Raw genomic sequence first — 18982 nt, 5'->3', positions numbered from 1 at the left:
ATCTCTGGATAGAATGAATGGGTGACGTTTCAAGTCGAGACCCTTCTTCAGACCTTCAGGTCTGACGAAGGGTCTCGACCCAAAACGTCATCCATTCCTTCTATCCAGAGACGCTGCCTGTCCCGCTGCGTTACTCCAGCATTTTATGTCTCCGGTATAAACCAGCACTTGCAGTTCCTTCCTACACTCCTCAGAAGCAGTTGTTGTTCAGTTAAGCTGCTCTGTTGCATTTACTCTGCAATTTTGTTAGCTTTTACAGATTCCTGATCTCAATTTCCCCCATCCGTTCCATTTCCCTGAACATTTTGTTTCTGCCTCTTTTTAAAAACTTAAATCAAGCCTGTGGTTCACTATTTCAGGGTTTGAATAATTTTTTAACTAATCTTAATTCTATCTAAGGATTCAAATCATCATCTGGTAAAGTACATGAATTCTTTTCAGAGCTGTTTTGTTATTGGTATTACAGATTGTTTTGTTCAAGAATTGACAATGATCATTAGTAAAGATTTTTTTATTATTCGATCAAAGTTTTGTATTTTCATTCAGGTGTCTTTTTGGACCATTTTGTGTACCTTTCGATATTAGATGTAGTTATATTGTTGAATTAATCTCCTTGATTAATATTTCCGATGTTATTGATATGGTGACCACCATTCCTCATGGACATTGATCCAGGCACCTTAAAATATAAAAACTAAATCTCCTGTCAATTGTGAGAGTTGTGAATTTGTGGAACTCTCTGCCACAGAAGGCAGTGGAGGCCGATTCAGTGGATGCATTCAAAAGAGAGTTAGATAGAGCTCTTGGGGCTAGCGGAATCAAGGGATATGGGGAGAAGGCAGGCACGGGTTACTGATTGTGGATGATCAGCCATGATCACATTGAATGGCGGTGCTGGCTCGAAGGGCCGAATGGCATACTCCTGCACCTATTTTCTATGTTTCTATGTCAGTACTTTGTACTCTTTTTCCAGACTGGCATTAACATATAACATATATAACATATATAACATATAACAACTACAGCACGGAAACAGGCCCGTTCGGCCCTTCCAGTCCACGCCGACCACGCTCCCTGACCTAGTCTCATCTACCTGCACTCAGACCATAACCCTCTAATCCCCTCTTATCCATATACCTATCCAATTTACTCTTAAATAATAAAATCGAGCCAGCCTCCACCACTTCCACCGGAAGCCCATTCCATACAGCCACCACCTTCTGAGTAAAGAAGTTACCCCTCATGTTACCCCTAAACTTTTGTCCCTCAATTCTGAAGCTATGTCCCCTTGTTGGAATCTTCCCCACTCTCAAAGGGAAAAGCCTACCCACGTCAACTCTGTCCGTCCCTCTCAAAATTAAAAAAACCTCTATCAAGTCCCCCCTCAACCTTCTACACTCCAAAGAATAAAGACCCAACATGTTCAACCTCTCTCTGTAGCTTAAGTGCTGAAACCCAGGCAACATTCTAGTAAATCTCCTCTGTACACTCTCCATTTTGTCGACATCTTTCCTATAATTTGGCGACCAGAACTGCACACCATACTCCAGATTCGGCCTCACCAATGCCCTGTACAATTTTAACATTACATCCCAACTTCTATACTCAATGCTCTGATTTATAAAGGCAAGCATACCAAATGCCTTCTTCACCACCCTATCCACATGAGATTCCACCTTCAGGGAACAATGCACAGTTATTCCCAGATCCCTCTGTTCCACTGCATTCCTCAATTCCCTACCATTTACCCTGTACGTCCTATTTTGATTTGTCCTACCAAAATGCAGCACCTCACACTTATCAGCATTAAACTCCATCTGCCATCTTTCAGCCCACCCTTCCAAAAGGCCCAAGTCTCTCTGTAGACTTTGAAACTCTACTTCATTACTAACTACACCACCTATCTTAGTATCATCTGCATATTTACTAATCCAATTTGCCACACCATCATCCAGATCATTAATGTAAATGACAAACAACAGTGGACCCAACACAGATCCCTGGGGCACTCCACTAGACACTGGCCTCCAACCTGACATACAATTGTCAACCATTACCCTCTGGTATCTCCCATTCAGCCATTGTTGAATCCATCTTGCAACCTCACTATTAATACCCAACGATTTAACCTTCTTAATCAACCTTCCATGTGGAACCTTGTCAAATGCCTTACTGAAGTCCATATAGACAACATCCACAGCCTTGCCCTTATCAATTTCCCTGGTAACCTCTTCAAAAAATTCAAGAAGATTAGTCAAACATGACCTTCCAGGCACAAATCCATGTTGACTGTTTCTAATCAGGCCTTGTTTGTCCAAATAATTATATATATTGTCCCTAAGTATCTTTTCCATTAATTTTTCCACCACAGACGTCAAACTAATAGGTCTATAATTGCTAGGTTTTCTTTTAGAACCTTTTTTAAACAAAGGCACAACATGCGCAATGCGCCAATCTTCCGGCACCATCCCCGTTTCTAATGACGTTTGAAATATTTCCGTCATAGCCCCTGCTATTTCTGCACTAACTTCCCTCAATGTCCTAGGGAATATCCTATCAGGACCTGGAGACTTATCCACTTTTATATTTTTCAAAAGTGTCCATACCTCCTCTTCTTTAATCCTCATAATTTCCATCACTACTCTACTTGTTTCGCTTACCTCACATAATTCAATATCCTTCTCCTCGGTGAATACCGAAGAAAAGAAATTGTTTAATATCTCCCCCATTTCTTCCGGCTCAGCACATAGCTGTCCACTCTGACTCTCTAATGGACCAATTTTATCCCTCACTATCCTTTTGCTATTGACATATCTGTAGAACCCCTTGGGGTTTACTTTTACATTACTTGCCAAAGCAGCCTCATATCTTTTTTTCGCTTTTCTAATTTCCTTCTTAAGATTCCTTTTACATTCTTTATATTCCTCAAGAACCTTATTTACTCCCTGCCGCTTATATTTATTGTATATCTCCCTCTTTTTCCGAACCAAATGTCCAATTTCCCTGGAAAACCACGGCTCTTTCAAATTATTATTCTTTCCTTTCTACCGAACAGGGACATAAAGACTCTGTACTCTCAAAATTTCACCTTTAAATATCCTCCATTTCTCTATTATATCCTTTTCATAAAACAAAAAGTTCCATTTCACTCCTTTTAAATCCTTTCTCATCTCCTCAAAATTAGCCTTTCTCCAATCCAAAATCTCAACCCTTGGTCCAGATTTGACCTTCTCCATAATGATATTGAAACTAATGGCATTGTGATCACTAGACCCAAAGTACTCCTCAACACATACCTCCGTCACCTGACCCGTCTCATTTCCTAACAGGAGGTCCAACACTGCCCCTTCTCTGGTAGGCACCTCTACGTATTGCTGCAAAAAACTATCCTGCACACATTTTACAAACTCCAAACCATCCAGCCCTTTAACAGAATGTGATTCCCAGTCTATATACGGAAAATTGAAATCGCCCACAATCACTACTCTGTACTTACTACTAATATCTGCTATCTCCTTACATATTTGCTCTTCCAATTCTCGTTCCCTATTTGGCGGTCTATAATACACCCCTATAAGTGTTGCTAAACCTTTCTCATTTCTGAGTTCCACCCAAACAGCCTCCCTAATCGAGCCTTCTAGTCTGTCCTGCCAAAGCACTGCTGTGATATCCTCCCTGACAAGCAATGCCACACCCCCACCTCTTGCCCCTCCGATTCTATCACATCTGAAACAATGAAATCCTGGAATATTTAATTGCCAATCGCAACCCTCCTGCAACCATGTTTCACTGATCGCCACAACATCATACTTCCAGATGTCAATCCAGGCTCTAAGCTCATCCACCTTTCTTACAATGCTCCTAGCATTAAAATATACACATTTAAGGGACCCATCATTTCTTATTCTCAGTTTATTTCTTTTCCCTTCTTTTCTCCTACATATTGGGTCTGAGTGTTTCCCTTTTCTGCCTCCTGCCTCTCACACTGCCTATTAGCTATCTGTGTTTGAGTCCCTCCCCCCAACCGTACTAGTTTAAAGTCTCCGCAATTACCTTAGCAAATCTCCCTGCCAGGATATTGGTTCCCCTCTTAATCTTTTTACTTTCTTCTTAAAAAAAGCAGGATTTTGATTTTAAAATGAGAGCTGTGTCCATTCATGGAAGATTTTTGATGATTTTGAAACAAAATTCAGTGTCTCAGGACTTTGAAACCAACCAGCGTTTTAGAGTTAGGTATTCGGACGACCTCAAAGAAGCAAAGACTGGTTAGAAAGTTTACTTTTTTTTTAAAAGGAGCATCGAACCAACTGATTTTTGTCCAGTCAGTATGCAAACTTTGAATATTGTTGATTCATTTTATTGGTAAATCAGGTTAAGGAAAATGGCTCTATTAACCTGCCACTGTGAAACTCAAAGTTCGTAAGTTTTTTCTAAGATGGCAGCATTGTCATGAGAAATTGCTGTGAACATAGAATGCCAAATTTTGCAGCAGGTGTAAAGAAGTCAATGGGTTCTTCGTGAGATGTTGGTTACAGTGAATGCATGGAATGCATCCAGTGAATTTGCCTCCACATGCATTCAAGAGAGAGCTAGATAGAGCTCTTAAGGATAGCGGAGTCAGGGGGTATGGGGAGAAGGCAGGAACGGGGTACTAATTGAGAATGATCAGCCATGATCACATTGAATGGCGGTGCTGGCTCAAAGGGCCGAATGGCCTCCTCCTGCACCTATTGTCTATTGTCTATTGTCTATGGACATACTGAGGTGTGTGTGGTTGCTCTGTGCTTGTTTCCCCACTTCCATCTTTAAATTTGAGAGCTTCTTAAAAAAGCTTGTGGAAAGGAATGATGCTTTTGTTGGCTAAATAAACCTTCCATTCAAATATCTCCAGAAGGAATCAGTAGGGCCTTGAAACACCACCCTTGCAAGGGAAAAGCTTCTCAGCACTTGATACATGGGTCTTTGAATGTTGCCATTTCTGGGACTTCCCAAGATTATAATTTTAATATTGGGGGTGCATACATTGTATTTCCTAGGCAAGAAGTCTATGTAAGAATTAGTAATAAGCTGTCGAGAGTGGAAGAGTGGGAGTGTCAGGTTGCCGGCTCTTTACTATCACCTCTTAGAATCAGGTTATACAGCGCTGAAACAAGCCTTCGACACAAATCATCCAAGCAAAGGTGTCTTCCTGAGCTCATCCATTGTGCTTGCATTTGGCCCATACCTCTCTAAATCTTTCCTCCCCACATACCTGTCCAAATGTTCTTTTAAACATGGTAATTGTACCTGCCTTTCCCACCTCCTTTGACAGCTCATTCCACATATCACCACTCTGTGGAAAAAATGTGCCTCTCAGCTGGGTATGCAAAGATGCTCACCTGCTTCTGAAAGGTCTGTTCTTGTGTATTTCCTGTCCTGTGGATTCCATTTGTCTCTTGCCTCTTTCAAATGTCCAACCAACCTGGATGCTTGTAATATGTACTACTTACAGGGATGCTGCAAGTTCATGCCCATACCTCATGATAATGTGTCATTAAAGATGGAAGAGAAATTCAACAATTGTTAATAGACTCAAAAAGCTGGAGTAACTCAGCGGGTCAGACAGCATCTCTGTAGAACAGGAATAGGTGGCATTTCAGATCGAGACCCTTCTCACAATTATCTTCTTCAACATGTGTAGGAAGGAACTGCAGATGCTAGTTTACATTGAAGATAGACACAACATGCTGGAGTAACTCAGCGGGTCAGGCAGCATCTCTGTATAGAAGGAATGGGTGACGTTTCGGGTTGAGACCCTTCTCACAATTGACTTCTTCATTAATTGTTAGTTTATTTTTCTTGCCTGCATTACCTGGTCCTGCTTTACTCTGGTCTCAGAGCTAAAAAAAGAGTTGCTGTGACATTCTCTTAATTCTTTGTGGCACTCTTTTTGGTACAAGATATTGGTCTCCATCAGAACTCTCTCAGATATGATTCTGATAACAAATTGGCAATCTGTTAAAAACTAAACAAACTTTCAGCTCCCCCATGAACATTAAGAAGGAATCTTCAGTGTTAAAGTCCTACTAGGAGAGGAAATAGAGAAATGCACCAACTAATGCAACTTTTCGACTGAGAACAAAACATTGGAAACGGATTTTAGTGACATATACAGTTTGGAATCATGTGCTTTCTTATTTCATGATAATCATTTTTCTTTTTTTTTCATAGTTGCATATCAATCTGTGTGTGGGAGGCTAATATTCCTTGGCTTCAGAATCTTCTTGATTAATTTCAGATGCAATGTAAGCTGTTTGTGTTTGACAAGACATCACAGTCCTGGGTTGAGAGGGGAAGAGGTCTCTTGAGGCTCAATGACATGGCATCCGGTGATGATGGAGCCTTGCAATCAAGGCTAGGTATGCTTTCATCTTCTGTACTTTTTGATAATTTAATCAATGACAATTTATAGTACTTCCTAAATTAATACATAGTCTATAAAGGTGCACATTTAGGTTTTCTTAATCTTGCAATACCTGGTGAAAGGTTCAATTTGGTTTAGTTCAGTTTATTGTCATGTGTACCGAGGTACAGTGAAAAGCTTTTGCTGTGTGCTAAGCAGTCAGCAGAAAGACATATGATATATTATTACAATCGATCCATTTATAGTCTATCATAGTTAAAGTAAGAAATGTTGCTGTAGGAGTAGAGATTTAAGAGTGTGGAGCGATTGTAATATGTGATTGTTGATCTGCTTCTGTGGCTGGCACGCAGACAGTCGCCTGGGTTGGGCGCCATCTTTGCTGGTTGAAGCTTTCATGATTATTAACTAGATTGCGTGATGCAAAAATTGTGATTTTGTACATACCAGCAAAAAAAAACGTGATTGATACCCTCTGATCCAGCATTTAGTGATTCTTTATGAACATTTAGCAATTTTACGTTTTGAGTGTGAAGTAAAGAATCTGCAATGATAGGAATTGTCTCTGATTTGTTCTGTATTTGGATTTGTGAAATAACTTACTTGTAGAAGCATTGAACTTTGTTTCATACAATACAATACAATACAATATATCTTTATTGTCATTGTACCCAGGGGTACAACGAGATTGGGAATGCGCCTCCCATACGATGCAATAATTTAAGTAATTTAGACAGCAGCAACCCAACGAAACGAAACAGTTGTAACAGTTTTGGACAGGGTAAAGTGCAAGTTGATCATGCGTTGTGGCCATCCGGCTCAGCAGGACCGGTTCATAGCAGCTATGGCCCTGGGGATGAAGCTGTTCCTGAGTCTGGAGGTGCGGGCGTAGAAGGCCTTGTATCGTCTGCCCGATGGAAGGAGTTCGAACAGACTGTTGCAGGGGTGAGAGACTGCCATAAATAAGACAGAGAGAGACTGCCTGTGAAACTGTAGAAAGATTTCAGGTACTTCATGGACCAACAGTAGAAAGATCTCAAATACTTTAAGGAACGTGAATGTGTGTCTAGTTGTCAGAACTGATGGAAATTGTGAAAGTTGATCCATTGAATGTAGAGGCTGGTGGGGTTGAAGGTGAGGACCTGAGAAGTCTGCTTCTATGTTGTCCCAAGAGGGGGGAGGATGAGAGCAAAGATGTAAGAAATAGTCCGCTTTGGTGGAGGGAAGCCGAGGCACACAAAGAAGAAAGACATTTCAGAACCACCCGTGTGAAAATTGTCCCTTTACCAATGCAGTGAAAACAGAGAATCTGGAAGAATGGAATGGAGTCTGCAACGTGGAAGAAATATAATACAGTGAATTGTGACATGTATGGGTTTGTAATGGGATGTTTGTGACTAGCCTATAACGTGAGATGAAGAAATCAGGACAAAGGAAGGGAAGAGTGGTCTTTGTGGTTTTTCAGTTTGCAAGAGAGTCTGTCTTCTAACCAGCTAATGCACTTTTGTTTAACTTTGTGGTTTAAGGAACCAGAGCAAGAGAGAACTGGCACTAGCTACCAAAGCAAACATAGGTCTGGCATTGTTCATGAGAAAAATTAGTCATTGTAAAAGACTTTCTCTGAACCAAGACTCCCAAAATATCAGATCAGTTTCAGCTGAGCACTTATTGACTGCAATCTTCAAACAGAGTTGTCATGGGCACTCGGATACCAGTTTAAAATATAGTGGTATAGTTCTTATTCTAAAGGTACTGAAAAGGATGCCACATTGACTATACTTCCATTGCTCTCCTTACTCCATTGCAGTGATGCGGACTCAAGGCAGCCTTCGGTTGATTCTAAATACCAAACTCTGGGCTCAAATGCAAATTGATAAAGCCAGTGAAAAGAGTATTCGGATCACAGCCATGGATGCAGAGGACCAAGGTGTCAAAGTCTTTCTAATCTCGGTATGTCTGCTTCATTTATTTTAAGAACTCAAACTTCAGGCTTTATTCCCTTGTTTCAGGGTGTTCAAATGATATCATCACAGGCAGAAAGGGAATAGGGCTTAACGACAAACACACTGAAATAGGAGATGGTGGGGAACGAAATGGACCAGGAGAGAAGGGTGGGAGTGGAAATGGACATGGAACATGCAGAAAGGGATAAGAGGGAATTTATTGGAAGTTTGACAGGTGAACGACCAGTTAACATTTCAGCTTTGGAGTCCCCAAAATATTATGATCCAAGTAGAACAAAACATCGCGAAGGCCAAGGATTAACTTACAAATGCAGGATCACAGATATGAGTGCAAACAGACGCACTGGCACACAACACATATATAGTGACATGAAGTGTGTAGGACAGAACGGCAGATGCTGGTTTACTCCGACGATAGACGCAAAATACTGGAGTAACTAAGCGGGACAGGCAGCATCTCTGGAGAAAAGGAATAGGTGGCGTTTCGGGTGGGAACCCTTCACACTTTATTGACAAAATGGAAGATAGTGGATGGTTAACTAGCAAGTGTGTGATTAAAATGAGAGGAGTAACAGAAAATGTTGAAGGCTAGTAAAAGATATGAAAGCATATAACTGAGAAATGGGACGCTGAAGCAAATGGAAATGGAAGCAGGAGGAAACCGCCAACACAAGATGTTCTTGGAGAAGGGGAAAAAGTGCTAGGTTTATACTCCTGCCCTAGTCCAACATCTGCCAGAAACCAGACCCCATGTACACCCACTTTCAGAGATTGAGGTATAAACTGTGGAATTAGTGTGATTGCTTCAACTCAACTGGTGAGAGTGAGTTAAATGTGAACGATTGTACGGACACATAATTAAATTGATGGTCTTGGTAAGAGGCCAGGCCTTGGCTTGTCTCAAGGTAATTATCACATTGGTGCTGTTGTGGCGGATCTCTTTGATCAGGTACATTTTTGGACAATCCAGAGGGAAATCTACCATGGACCTGATCTGCTAAAAACGTGCTCAGAATAACAGCGCATCAAGCCGACCTAATTGCATGCCGAGCCTGAGAATGCTCCAGGATTCCAGTTTGGAAATAATTCCATCCCTCAGTTTATTCATCACAAAAGCAAGGTTGGAGAATCTGGAATTCATTGCCACGGACTTGTGTGGAGGCCAGGTCATTGGGAGTTTTACGATGGAGATCGACAAATTCTTGATTCGTAAGGTTATCTGGAGAAGGCAGGAGAACAGGGTTGAGAAGGAAAAAAAGATAATGATTGCATGGCAGAATAGACTCGATGGTCTAATTCTGCTCCTATGACAGCACCTATAAACTTACATTACACCATAGGATGCACAAATATATATATATAAACATAGCACAAAAAGTAAGGAAATTTGTGTTTGGTAGATTATTTCTTTGTTGTAACAATGCTTCTTGGCAATAAATCTTATACCGTTGGAAAGCCTGTTTATTTCCCTTTTAAATGGTGCCACATTTGTAAGGAACATGCATTTGTGGGATGAGCAGCCGAGCTGAGTATGTGGGTTGTGCCCATGAAAAATCTGCCAAATCTTCTCTGCCAATGCCAAACAGCTTATTCTGCCATTGACTCTTGTTCGGTGTTGTTTGGTGGATTGGATGATTGAACTCTGAAGAAACAAGACATATTGGCAATTTAATAATAATAATAATAATGCATTACATTTATATAGCGCTTTTCATATACTCAAAGACGCTTTGACAATTTAACAATTTATTCATTTAATAAACAGGAGCCTCAGTAGCATGTGGAAGAACCATACACAGCCACAACAGCCTGGCACCTCCTCCTCATGCTGGTCACCAGCCTGGTCACACACTGTTGTGGGATGGCATCCCATTCTTCAACCAGCATTTGTCGCAAGTCAGCCAACGTGGTTGTGTTGGTCACTCTGGCACGAACAGCACGCCCAAGCTGATCCCACAAGTGTTCAATGGGGTTGAGGTCAGGACTGCTGGCAGGCCATTCCATCCTCTCCACTCCCAAATTCTGGAGGTAGTCTCTGAGAAACCCTGCTCTGTGGGCGCGAGCATTGTCATCTTGAAGGACAGAGTTCGGTCCCAGACTGTGGAGATATGGGATTGCCACTGGTTGCAGAATCTCATCTCGATATATCTCTGCATTGAGATTGCCTCCAATGATGACAAGCCTCGTTTTTCCAGTGAGGGAGATGCCGCCCCACACCATCACACTGCCTCCACCAAAAGATGTTATTCTATCGGTGCAGCAATCAGCATAGCGTTCTCCGCGTCTTCTCCACACTTTGACCCTATGATCCAACTGCCGTAGGCAGAAAGAATCTGGACTCATCGCTGAACATAACGTTCCTCCACATGTTCAGGTTCCAGTGCACGTGTTGCCGACACCAGCACAAACGGGCCTGACGGTGAAGGGCAGTCATGGCAGGCCTCCTGGCAGCCCTATGAGACCGGAGATCGGCTGCGTGCAGTCTGTTCCGAATTGTCTGGGCAGAGAGCCGTCGGCCATATCGTCCTGCAAACCTTGACTGCAAATCAGTAGAAGACAGCCTACGGTTCCTAAGTGCTGACAGGGTGAGGAAACGGTCTTCTTCGGGTGTCGTCTTCTTGGGACGCCCACTTCGCGGCCTGTCTCTGACATCCCCCGTTATATGGAACTTGGCCTTCACTTTGGAGATGGTACTAGGGCTCACTCCAAATAATGCCGCAACTTGGTTTTGCGGAACACCAGCTTGAAGTTGCCCTATCTCACGGGCCCTATCCAGATCAGTCAAACGTGGCATGCCGATTCTTGGAGCAGACACCTACTGACCACTGTAGCAGGGCCCATGCTCACAGATGCTGCTAATCAGGTGCCAATCAGGCACCTGATTGTCAGCACCTGGGGGTACCAGAAGCTCAAAACAAGAGTCAATAGCAACAGCAGAATAAGCTGTTTGGCATTGGCAGAGAAGATTTGGCAATTTTTTCATGGGCGCAACCCATATACTCAGCTCTGCTGCTCATCCCACAAATGCATGTTCCTTACAAATGTGGCACCATTTAAAAGGGAAATAAACAGGCTTTCCAACGGTATAAGATTTATCAGGTCTAGTGATAGAGCTCTATACAGTGCTGCTGGAACCAACCTGAAGCGAGGCATCAAGGATGCCAAAGTGTCCTACAAGAGGAAGATTGAGGACCACTTTACCAACAATGACCCACGGCGGGTATGGCAAGGCATCCAGCACATCACCAACTACAAGACCAGCAACCGCACGACTGCCGACGGCGACGCCTCGCTGGCAGAGGAACTTAACTGTTTCTTTGCTCGTTTCGAGGTGAAAGCTGCAGTGGCAGACATAACACCCTCTCCAGCACCTGACAGCAACACCTTCACTGTGCAGGAGTATGATGTTAAGCGCGTGCTCAGAGCAGTGAATCCCAGGAAAGCTGCAGGCCCCGATGGTGTGACGGGAAGAGTGCTGAAGGAATGTGCAGACCAATTATCTGAGGTCTTCACAAAAATCTTCAACCTATCCCTTTTAAAATCCACCATCCCTCCCTGCCTGAAGTCCGCCACAATCATCCCACTGCCGAAAAAGTCTGTCATCAGCGGCCTTAACGACTACCGTCCGGTAGCACTCCCACCGGTCATCACAAAGTGCTTCGAGAGAATGGTCCTGCAGCACATCAAAGCCAGCCTCCCACCCACCTTCGACCCATACCAGTTTGCCTACAGAGCAAATAGGTCTACAGGGGATGCCATCGACAGTGCTCTTCACACTGCACTGACCCACCTTGAACACCAGGGGAGCTATGTGAGGATGCTCTTCCTCGACTTCAGCTCTGCCTTTAACACGGTCATCCCGAGCAGACTGGTCACCAAACTTTCTGACCTTGGATTTTCCCAAACCATCTGCAAATGGATCAAGGACTTCCTGACCAACCGCCCCCAGACCGTCAAAATAGGCCCTCACCTCTCCTCCACCATTACACCATTGAGCCCCATCCTTTACTCCCTCTACACTCACGACTGCGCCCCCACCCATCCCACCAACACCATCATCAAATTCGCGGATGACACGACTGTGGTTGGACTCATCTCAGGAGGAGATGAGACAGCCTACAGGGATGAAATCCAAAGGCTGGCAGCATGGTGTTCAGTGAACAATCTTGTCCTGAACTCCTCCAAAACAAAGGAACTTATAATTGACTTCAGGAAAACCAGTGCAGAACACGACCCACTCTACATCAATGGGGTCTGTGTGGAAAGGGTACCCGCTTTCAGGTTCCTGGGTACGCACATCGCAGAGGATCTTACCTGGTCTACCAACACCATCACCACAGTGAAGAAGGCACAGCAGAGACTCCACTTCCTGAGGATCCTCAGGAAGACCAACCTGCAGGAGAAGGAACGAGTGACGTTTTGGGTCGAGACCCTTATTCAGACATTAGAAATTATGTTAGTAATTGAAAATAGATCATTCTACTCTTCTCATTGGGAACTGCCCTAATTGTGTTATGGATTTTGTTGCTTAAAAGTCAGGAAAAGTAGACATTTAATTTGTTTGGGACTGTTTGCAGGCCAGTTCAAAAGATGCTGGGCAACTGTATGCAGCACTACATCACCGTATTTTGGCATTGAGAAGTCGCTCTGAGCAGGAGCCGGAACCTCCGTGCATAACTTCAGAGTCAGGAGTGACACAGTCAAATGAGGAAGATAGTGATGACGACGATGAAGTTATTGTTCCTGCTACATCAACAAGTGGTAAGTGTGACGTTGGGTGATCAGCAATGAGTTGCATAAGTTGCAGAACACATTAATGTATGGTAAGCAATTAAAGCAATTAAAGCAAGCATCTCCAACATGAGGAATAGGAGTAGAGTTAGGCCATCCGGCCCATCGTCTACTCTGCCATTCAATCATGGCTGATCTATCTCTCCCTCCTATCCCCAATCTCCTGCCTTAACATAGAAACATAGAAATAGCTTCAGGAGTAGGCCATTTGGCCCTTCGAGCCAGCACCGCCATTCATTATGATCACGGCTGATCATCCAAAACCTGTACTAAATCAAGAATCTATCTATTTCTGCCTTAAAAATATCCACTGACTTGGCCTCCATAGCCTTCTGTGGCAAAGAATTCCACAGATTCACCACCCTCTGACTGAGGAAATTTCTCCTCAGCTTCCTAAAAGAACGTCCTTTAATTCTGAGGCTATGGCCTCTAGTCATAGACTCTCCCACTAGTGGAAACATCCTCTCCACGTCCACTCTATCCAAGCCTTTCACAAGTCAAGTCAAGTCAAGTCAAGTCAAATTTATTTGTCACATACACATACACGATGTGCAGTGAAATGAAAGTGGCAATGCCTGCGGGTTGTGCACAAAAAGAATTACAGTTACAGCATATAAATAAAGTTAATAAGTTACTATTAGTGTCGACAAAAAATTAGTCTCTGGGGTTATAAAAGTTGACAGTCCTGATGGCCTTTGTATGTTCCAATGAGGTCCCCCCTCATTCTTCTAAACTCCAGCGAGTACAGGCCCAGTGCCGACAAACGCTCATCATAGGTTAACCTGCTCATTCCTGGGATCATTCTTGTAAACTATGGTAACTACTATCTATTCTGATTTTAAACAGACACATGGCTAACTCCAGTAGACTTCCCTAAAATATATGTAAAGACTGCCAATATAAAATTAATTTTATTTCATTTGTTTATCCCTTTTTGAGTTTAAAGAGACATGGTGAGTGGTGAGTCTGTGGAATTATCTGCCACAGAAGGTAGTTGAGGCCAGTTCATTGGCTATATTTAAGAGGGAGTTAGATGTGGCCCTTGTGGCTAAAGGGATCAGAGGGTATGGAGAGAAGGCAGGTACAGGTTACTGAGCTGGATGATCAGCCATGATCATATTGAATGGCGGTGCAGGCTCGAAGGGCCGAATGGCATACTCCTGCACCTATTTTCTATGTTTCTATGGGGGCCAGAGGACTTTTAATGTGGCATTATTATGGGCTGTGCTGATATTATATCCTCTGCTTGCAAACTACAGAGATCAAATAAAATGTTATGGATACCTCTTAGGCCTCCTCCAGTGCCATAGTGAGGCCCACTGGAAATTGGAGGAACAGCACCTCATATTTCGCCTGGGCAGCTTGCAGCCCAGTGGTATGAACATTGACTTCTCCAACTTCCCCTCACCCTTCCGAGATCTCCCTCTATCTTCCTGTCTCCACCTATATCCTTCCTTTGTCCCGCCCCCCTGACATCAGTCTGAAGAAGGGTCTCGACCCGAAACGTCGCCCATTCCTTCTCTCCTGAGATGCTGCCTGACCTGCTGAGTTACTGCAGCATTTTGTGAATAAATACCTTCGATTTGTACCAGCATCTGCAGTTGTTTTCTCATACTACCTCTTAGGTACCAAATTCAATCTAGTTGACTTTGAAATATAAGAGAAATGCTAAAAGTCAAAAGGCTTTAAGATTTTGATTTAATCCTTTCTTATAAAGGGGCTTTGAGTTCCTGATGACCAATTTTACGTCATAAAGGAAATAGTACTTTCATTGTAGGGGGATATTGCCACTGACAGCCAGGGAGGCCGTTTCATCGGCTATTTTTAAGGCAGAGATTGACAGATTCTTGATTAGCAAGGGTGTCAAGAGTTATGGGGAGAAGGCAGGAGAATGGGGTTGAGAGGAAAAAATAGATCAGCCCTGATTGAATGACGGAGTAGACTCGATGGGCCAATGACCTCATTCTGCTCCTATGACTTATGAACTGATATTCCTAAAACTAAAATGGAAATAAACACAAGAAATCTAACCTGCTGAACTTTTACAAAATCTGTCCCGTTTTTAGTTCAGATTTTCAGCATCTGCAGATTTAATTATCCTTTGTTTTAATACAGAATGTTACACTAATGATTATAATGCTCTATGTGGTTATTTAAAAGTCTTGGTATCAGAGCAGATTGTACCTCATTGTAATGCCAGGACAGATATTGTCCTGGGAAACTAACAATGACGTTTGGCTGCCCAGCCCATGTAATGTTATGGAGCTGTGTGATGGTGCTGTCCAGCTGACATCAAGAATGCAAAGGACATTGGATAGCTATGGAGTTGCTGATTAAATGCAGGTTTGAAATGACCGTGTAAAAATAGACTGTCCACACCTACAGAGCTAACATCAATTACACTCTGTTCCTGTGCACAATGAAACCAATGCTGACTTTGTAGAGGAAGATTTGGATGGTTGAAGCGACAACCAAATCCAACATGGGGCCATTTCAGTTCAGTTCAGAGATACAGCGCGGAAACAAGCCCTATGGCCCACCGCACCGACCAACGATCCCCGCTGTAGGTGGATCAACACTATCCTACACCCACTAAGGACAATTTACATTTATACCAAGTCAATTAACCTACAAACCTGTGCGTCTTTGGAGTGTGCAAGGAAACGGAAGATCTCGGAGAAAACCCACGCAGGTTACGGGGAGAACGTACAAACTCTGTACAAACAGCACCCGTAGTCGGGATCAAACCCGGGTTTCCGGCGCTGCATTCACTGTAAGGCAGCAACTCTACCGCTGCGCCACCGTGCCGCCATCTCTTGGATAATGCTGGGAGAATATTTTAAGAAGTGTTTAATTGTCCATTTAAGGTGTAACTTGCATCCATATTTTCCTTGATTAATGTCAGGGAAAATTTCCAAATGCTTTAAAAAAAATGTGATTGTTTATTGACTGTATTTTCTTGTCCCATGATGATTTATGTGGAAAAGCAAACATAAATCCAAAAGTTGGGCGGCATGGTGGCGCAGCGATAGAATTCCAACCATACAGCGCCAGAGACCTAGGTTCAATCCTGGCTACTGGTGCTGTTTGTATGGAGTTTGTACGTTCTCCCTGTGACCTGCGTGGGTTTTCTCCAAGATCTTCGGTATCCTCCCACATTCCAAAGACGTACAGATTTGTAGGTTACTTGGCTTGGTATAAATGTAAAAATTGTCTCTAGTGTGTGTAGGATAGTGTTAATGTGTGGGGGGGAGGTCTCTGGTCGGTGTGGACTCGGTGGGCAGAAGGGCCTGTTTCCACACTGTATCTCTAAACTAAACTAAACGAACATGTAACTTGTTCGGGGAAATTGGAATCAAATCAGAAAAGGATCTAAATGCTCAGTAGGGCATTTCTGTAGAGTGAGGAAGAGATTTAATACTTCAAGATAATGGCCTTCATTGGGAATTGTGAAATGATAAACAAGTTGTTGATTGAAGGCATGTAGATGGAACAACGAGAATAAAAACGAAACTTGCATTAGAGTGGAGAGGGAGAGCTTGAGGGTTACAAGTGGAGGTGATACCAGCTGAAAGAGGGTGCTAAAGACTAGTAAAGAACAAAATGTAGGCTATACAGAGGTGCACAGAAGAGAGGACAAATGAAACGTGCAATTAATAGAAGAGGAGAGAGAAGACAACTAAATGCTCGAAATGTGCTGTCATATAGCTCCAACAAAAGAGGTTGAATACTGACCTCAGATGGCCACTCTGGAGTTTGCATGTTCACCGTGATGGTTTCCCCCAGTTTCTGTCCACATCTCACGCGGCGGCACGGTGGCGCAGCGGCAGAGTTGCTGCCTTACAGCGAATGCAGCGCCGGAGACTCAGGTTCGATCCTGACTACGGGCGCCGTCTGTACGGAGTTTGTACGTTCTCCCCGTGACCTGCGTGGGTTTTCTCCGAGAACTTCGGTTTCCTCCCACACTCCAAAGACGTACAGGTATGTAGGTTAATTGACTGGGTAAATGTAAAAAATTGTCCCTAGTGTGTGTAGGATAGTGTTAATGTGCGGGGATCGTTGGGCGGCGCGGACTCGGTGGGCCGAAGGGCCTTTTTCCGCGCTGTATCTCTAAATCTAAATCTAAAAATCACAGACATGCAGATAGGTTACTTGGTGACTATAAGTTGTTCCTGGTGTGGTTGGGTGGCAGAGCAGTTCCAGGGAAGTTGAGGCGCACGAGAGAGAATAGCTTACTGGAGGATATGTGGTACAATGCAACAATCAGTTTATCATCTGTGTTTGAAATTTGGTACTGTGTCCCTTTCTGGTTGTCACTAAAGCAATGGCGTTTCGCCGACTACTTTCACTTTGGTACGGGATTCCAGGGCATGGAACACCAGGATATCCAAGGTGAAATCATGTGAATCAGACAGGAATCTGAAAGTTATTATCTTAAAATATTGCTCATTTTCTTCTTGGAGTTCGGAGCTGGAGGGGAGTCGCTAACAAGGTAACCTTCATGCGTTATTGCACTGCAGTCCTGTAGATGGTGCCTGTCACAGGTACCAAATCTCAGTGCTGAAGGTGGTTATTGAGAGTAGGAAAGAGAACTGCAGATGCTGGTCTAAACTCGCGTTGAAGAGACGAGAAGGACTTCTTCAAAGTAGACATACCTTGAGGAGAATTCACAGTGGAGCAGCAAGATGTGTAGGAAAGAAAAATGCAGATGCTGGTCTAAACTCTCGTCATTTGTGACAAACTTGATTAATTAGCCTTGATAGAAAACAAGCAGCTGATCCAGATTAACCAGCCCCTGCCCTACTTTGGTAATGGCGTCGTAGTAGGTTTAGTTAAGCATCACTGCTGAAACCCTTTCCCCTATGACATTAATGAGGAACTTATGTCAGTGAGGGTATGAATGTGAACGTGATCACTAAGGTGGTGCCACTGCTAACTTCTGTTCCTCAGCCCGATACTGAATGTCTTTCAGGTTATATGTTATGGGCTGATGTTTGCTTCATGTTGTTGGAGCGGTTTCAGTGAAGTTGAATGCTCAGCCAGGGTCAATGAGCATCCTTGCTTCTGGCATGATGGTTGCAGTAGCCGAAGATGCTTCAAGTGTCAAGAGTGTTTTAATGTCATGTGTCCAAAAACAGAGCAATGAAATTCTTACTTGCAGCAGCACAAGGAGATATGTAAACATAGCATGCTGTAAACAACCAATGCCCAAGTCTCTATATGCAGTTCAGAGCTTATTTGGAGGTTGTAGTGGTTAATAGCCTGATGGCTGTAGGGAAAGAAGCTGTTTCTGAACCTAGACGTTACAGTGTAGGAAGGAACTGCAGATCCTTGCGGAACAGCCAGCATCTCTGGATAAAACAGAATATTAAAGTGCCTTCTTTTAATTGAGCATGAACATAGGATTATCCAAAGGTGTATAATAAAATAGAATGTGCATTTGACCTGTGCTTAGCTCATCAACAAGACAACCCAGAAATCTGAAATTTTGTTGAGTTCAAAGGATGTTTTCTTTTTCTAAAACCACTTTAGGCTGTTTTTTCTCCTAAAACCCATTTAGGAGGCCTTCCATAGCACAAGGCGGACCTAATTTTAATATTTCCTATTGAAAATGGATGAGGTTTTTTTCCAGATCAATTTGTCAATTCAGATCAATCAGATCAAATACTAAATATTTGGGGACCTGACCCAGGTACTTGTTGTTTACCTGAACCAACAAAAAGAAACGGAAAATTTCCACACTGTGAGACACCAGCTCTGATCTAAAACAGTTAAACGAGTCCAGCACATCAAAGGACATAGTTTAGTGAGGTGCCAGGGCGAAAAA

General features: G+C 43.1%; 1 protein-coding gene across 5 annotated transcripts in view; it reads left to right on the top strand.

Moving 5' to 3' along the window:
* The window catches only part of LOC144607265 (ran-binding protein 3-like), an 89503-nt gene that overhangs the window by 66490 nt on the left and 4031 nt on the right, over positions 1-18982 (top strand). For all 5 annotated transcript variants that reach the window (XM_078423987.1, XM_078423989.1, XM_078423988.1 and 2 more), the window contains 3 exons: positions 6278-6398; positions 8208-8350; positions 12942-13125. In XM_078423987.1, the coding sequence (XP_078280113.1) occupies positions 6278-6398; positions 8208-8350; positions 12942-13125 (448 nt within the window). The remainder of the gene's footprint in view (positions 1-6277; positions 6399-8207; positions 8351-12941; positions 13126-18982) is intronic.

Source organism: Rhinoraja longicauda, chromosome 28, assembly GCF_053455715.1.
Source record: "Rhinoraja longicauda isolate Sanriku21f chromosome 28, sRhiLon1.1, whole genome shotgun sequence".
NCBI lineage: Eukaryota > Metazoa > Chordata > Chondrichthyes > Rajiformes > Arhynchobatidae > Rhinoraja > Rhinoraja longicauda.
This window is presented reverse-complemented; position numbering and strand designations above follow the sequence as displayed.